The sequence below is a fragment of the Cimex lectularius genome, unplaced genomic scaffold, assembly GCF_000648675.2.
Source record: "Cimex lectularius strain Harlan isolate CLEC.00 unplaced genomic scaffold, Clec_2.1 scaffold52, whole genome shotgun sequence".
Lineage (NCBI taxonomy): Eukaryota > Metazoa > Arthropoda > Insecta > Hemiptera > Cimicidae > Cimex > Cimex lectularius.
Window position 1 is genome coordinate 1,158,578 of NW_019392742.1, and position 5,042 is coordinate 1,163,619.

The window sequence follows — 5,042 nt, forward strand, 5'->3', positions numbered from 1 at the left end:
AATAAATAGCATTGTGGTATAAGTCGATTTATGAATCTCAATGATGATTAAATACCTTTATCTACAGATATTGTGTATACTATCGATAAATATGTCATATTGATTAAATATAGATTTTATTACACACGCTGTTATTTATTTTGGTCCTCCGGGCTTGATATAAGTTATGTACATGATTAATTCCTTATTGTTACTCTATATTATGTCGCCAGTGTTCTGAAAAGATTAAAAACAAAATTTAAAAAAAAAAACATGTTTTGTAGTGATCCTTGTTACATGAGTATAATAATCATTTTCATTCTTTTCGGATACTTTATCATTTATTTCTATTTCGTGGATGACTGTTGCATCACAAAACATATATTTTGACTGTTATTTTAATGAAGTGCTGAAACTGACGGGAATTTTAGATTTGAAGATTTTTTCTTGTATATCGATATGGTGAATCATGATTTCTTTCATACTGAAATCCGAAACTCGCCGAATGACATCTTTGCTTTCGTTCAATTTCTTGGCTTTTCTCACGTTTCCATGGTGTAATACGCGGGTCTTTTTCCTTCCTCGTCCACTACGTTTCATACTAGCACAGCATGGAAATCGCGGTGTGTGTAATTGTGCCGATCCAAAGGCTGTTTAACATACAGAATGTTAACGATTTCCCAAAGAGGTGGGCGTTATCTGCATCCCTCGTCAACAAAAACCTACAGCCGAGGGGTTAGTTGTGGAAGTGAATAGCGGAATCCGTAGAACGGAATCCGCCTCGCAGATCAAAAGGTGCTGCAGGCGTCTCCGAGGTTTTCCCTTACTAAAAACATTCAAACGGATCCTTTCGAAAAATCCTACAGAGAACACAGACAACAGAAAAGTTAAATTTACACGATACCAATTCATAAAATAAGCAAATAAGGTCTTTATGAATTGGTAAGCTTTAATTAATCTGTGCATTTGTGTATTCTTAAAATTAAATGTAATGGGTACAAGTGAAATTAAGTAAAAGTCTCAGACTTTTTTCCTCATTATTTAAGTAGAACAGGAGAATTAAATATAAAAACGATGAAGTACGGAATTTATTTATAAGTTATTAGAATAGAAAAAAAACTTGAATTAGAACAGTAATGCAGTAATTAATACATCAGTTATAACAGCTAAAGTAGATTAATTTACAGGAAACACACGATATTGCACTAGTATGTAATTTAGTGATTTTTCTCATTTTCATTTAGAACGTAGCTCATTATATTATATTTACATTTGATCTGGAACATTATGAAACTTATGCAAATTATTCGTTGTAAAAATTGTACTCACCAAAATAATGGCCGATGTTGGCTATCTGTGAGCATGAATTTGTGAAGTGGGATGGTTGATGGGGAATATCTTGTACCTCATTGACCCTCAATTAGGTTAGTCGTATGTACGTGTAAAGGTTGTTTTGAAAGTATTTATTAGCGTGAATGTTTGATGTGAGAGGGTCGATGGCGGAATATCGAGTACCCCATCACCCTAATTAAACGAATGGTATGTACATAGTTGTGAATGTATTTAATAATGAACGTGACATTGGCACCTACCTCCTCAGTGCCCAACCTCGTTGCCTGGACATATAAGACTGATGTCTGCCCCCGGACTACCAACACTCGGGGTGGGTATTCTCCAGCCTACCGGCAGTTTACTGTAAATAGGAAAAGCTGGAATTGCAGGTGGACTTCAAGAAGCCAACAGGCTCAACTCGGCACGTGTTTGTATACTAGTGTACATGTGCGGATTTGAGCCTATACGAAACCAAATCCAAACTTAAACTACACTTCCTCCTTCGGACCATTGTAGCGCCACAGTATTGTAGTTGGTGTGTTGGTGTCCCTTCTGCTTCCTAGTAGAATATGGGCGTGCCATGTTGGATTATATCATTCTTCTTTCAATGCCCCTGTTTAGTCCTGTTAAGGATACTATTGGGATTCGAAGTTTTTCCCCGCTTTTAGTAATGTATTCAGTGTCTTCTTTCCTTCCAAAACGTGCTAGAAGGTTCTTGGAGTGTTTCTCTCCAATGAGACAATTATGTATGAAACCTTATGCCACAGAAGGCTTAGGACCGATCAGCGGTATAGCAGCCCCCTTCCTTGCTAAGGCGTCCGTTTCTTGTCTTGAAGCCCAGCAGACAGTAACTTTATTTTCCATACCTAATTCTAGTTTAGGTTTGCAATTCAGCAGCTTCAACTTATCGTTACCTAGTGTTTCCTTAAATCTCCACCATTGTATTCCCTGAAAAAGTGGTATCTTCCATAACTAATTCCAGTTTTAAAGGAGAACACTGGATATTCCAACAAGATTCAACTATAGGACACATGCGAAATCCACCCAGACCTGGTTAAGAATGAACCTTTCAGAATTTATCAGCTGGGTATGGCCTTTGTACTAAAATTGGTCAGGTTTGGACGGCCTGAAGAACAAACAACCAACAATGCAATCTTGGAAAAAGAATTGTATAAAAGCAGTAGAAATATTTCCACTAGAAATAGTGCTGCGTTGGTCGTGGGTCCAGTCTTAAATCCAGTGTTCCGGCTAAACGTGGTTAAAATTTTTCCAGTATTAAGTAACTATTTACATTAATCATTAATGCTTTAAACATCTTTATTACAAGACTTGTCTAATTTTTAATCCTGAACTGTTGTGACGGAATTGATAGCTAGACTAGTTTTAAAATAGCCGTCTTTTCGATTGACTTACCCCTTCCGGAAAGTCTCTAATCAAACGTCAGGATTATAATCTATTCAAACCTACAGAATCCGTCTGACGCAAGTTCGTGGCCTGCCATTAGGCAAAGTCTTCAAAAATATTTCATGTTTAAGTCCTATAATCGCAATAAGCCTGCAACCATGTGCAACTTTTTAAGTTGAAATTTATCAAAAGAAGAAGAAAAAGTACTTAAATATTACTAGTTAATTACATGTTAAATTTAAGGCAAGAATGAAGTAAAGAAAAACATATGTTTATAACAGTACAAAGAATCATTTACAGCAAATGTTTACCAAATTTATTATGTGCAATGGAATAGATGAAGAAAAAATAATACGCGTATATTGATGGCAGTGTTAATGTCGCGTTTGACGTTAGATTCAACATCGGCTCGGGCGGGACCACGATTCGCGGCATATAATCTATATCCATAACTGCACCTATAAAGTATTCATCGGAGAATATCCCTTCGTCTAAGACTTTGATGGCAGGTTCTTTCATTCGTGTCCTGTAATAAAGTCCGATTACGGTGTCGTTGCAGAAGATAGGAGCGCCATAGTCCGGAAAAATCTTCAAAGATCCCGGCTCTTGGTAACAATAGTCATTTGAAAAAGGCACGAACTTCCTTAAGCTGGACAACTTGTACTCTACAGCTCTGAGATCAATCTGTCCGAAGTATCTGTCATACGAGGTGGATTTTTCGTGTAAACCGTAGCCCAGGCTGAAACACGACGTCTGCTTTGTGATAATGCCTGAAATAAATTGCTGGATAATTGCAGGCCTGAGGGAGCTGATCTTCATCGGAATTATGGGATGTTCGGTCTCTTTTATCTCTATCATTGAGAATTCTTCGCTAACTTTCCCCCTTTTTTTAGCGGCGAGGTAGTTTATGTTCAAATGGACTTTTTGGACGAAACGCGTTCTGTTTATTCCTCGTCCTTCTTTCGGCCACAACCCACCGCCGAACACGACTTTCAATTCTTCCGCTTTCCTGTGCTGGTCTAAGCACGAAGACAGAGAGAGGACGCTGCGATCGTTGACGACCGATCCTGCGCAAATATGATAGCCGAAGTGTTCAATCATCGCGAAGAATGGGTACGAACCTTGTTCCGTTTTCGTACAGTTTAATTTTGAGAACACCAGCACGGCATATTGCAAAATTAGAATACAAGTCAGCTCGCGTTTAACGTTTAAAAAATACAACAAACTCAATTGATGCATCATTTTCCATTTGAATTCAGCAATACATTGAACAAGTATGACATTTCTGAAGATTTTTCAAAACAAATATCAACTCGGACATGAAGCATTTTTTCGCCAGCATTGAAACTTAACACATGTTACAAATTCGGTGATAATGACAGACGTTTTCCTTTTGTTCGGAGACAACCGTACAACTCTTTAAATTGTCTTCCATTAAGCACTGGGCTGAGTTATGTCGTGTTATTTATGACCGTCGACATGGCCTCATTCCATCCTTCGCCTTAATGGGACAGCCGGGGTGAGAAAAATGGCCATCATTCGGTCACCCCGGGGGGTTCGTATGACCCAAGACGGGATAATACAGGTGTTCCAGAGAGATCATCGGTCATTAGAAGGAAAAAAAAAGATTCGCGATTTTCGCAAGATACATCATTTCCGGAGCTATTGTTCGTCAAAAAAAAAAAAAAAAAAAAAAAATAGTACCTAACAAAAGGAGCCACCAGAATACAAATCTTTATGAATTGCACAGCTATTTTTATATCTAAATACAAACCATCGTGTAATATGAAATATATTTAAAAATTATTAGTTGCCTAATTTGAAGTGATTCTTCTTTCTATTATTAGTTTTTTTTATTATTTTTTTTCTTTTTGTTTAAACGAGGGTTCGCAACAGCAGAGGTTATATCAACCCCCGGGGTGCCGGTGTTTTTTTTTTTTTTTTGGGTGGGGGACAATTTGTAAGTATGTCGGATTCGAATGCAGGGCCGCTGGATTCGAACCCGGGACCTTTACCTTACGGTAATGAGCGCCGTGTGAACGCTTAAACCGTTGCGGCCACCGACGCCCCCTGTTTATTAAATATTGTAAATTAAACAGTCTATCAACATTGCTTTTCCACCTCCACCGCCATACCTCGTTAATTTTGAAGAAACGAAATAATTATTTTAATTAATCATTGAAAGAGCTGGTTATGTTGGGCATCCGAGCCGGAATACTGAAAAATACCGGTATGCGATAGCGAGTCATTCTGACATAAATATTTCAAACATAGGTATACATGGTGTCCTTTTTAGATAGATAATAGCTGAATTTCTCTACAACCAA

At 37.7% G+C, this 5,042-nt stretch overlaps 1 protein-coding gene across 7 annotated transcripts; it reads right to left on the bottom strand.

The window, feature by feature from the left end:
- Nucleotides 1-261: 261 nt before the first annotated feature.
- LOC106664803 lies at nucleotides 262-4,500 on the bottom strand. Of its 7 annotated transcripts, none has more exons than XM_024227100.1 (3): nucleotides 1,309-4,500; nucleotides 706-839; nucleotides 262-629 (listed from the first exon to the last, which is right to left on the bottom strand). In XM_024227100.1, the coding sequence occupies exon 1, from the start codon at nucleotides 3,955-3,957 to the stop codon at nucleotides 3,010-3,012; it is 948 nt and encodes a 315-aa protein (XP_024082868.1). In that variant the 5' UTR covers nucleotides 3,958-4,500; the 3' UTR covers nucleotides 262-629; nucleotides 706-839; nucleotides 1,309-3,009. The 7 variants fall into 7 exon arrangements, with proteins under 7 accessions (XP_024082868.1, XP_024082866.1, XP_024082869.1 ...); XM_024227101.1 differs by having other exon boundaries at nucleotides 263-805; nucleotides 1,309-1,503; nucleotides 1,572-4,500; XM_024227099.1 differs by having other exon boundaries at nucleotides 263-839; nucleotides 1,309-1,503; nucleotides 1,572-4,500.
- Nucleotides 4,501-5,042: the final 542 nt, after the last annotated feature.

Bases quoted from the DNA above. Each gene is read 5' to 3' on its own strand.
- LOC106664803 (XM_024227100.1), bottom strand. From the start codon at position 3,957: ATGATGCATCAATTGAGTTTGTTGTATTTTTTAAACGTTAAACGCGAG.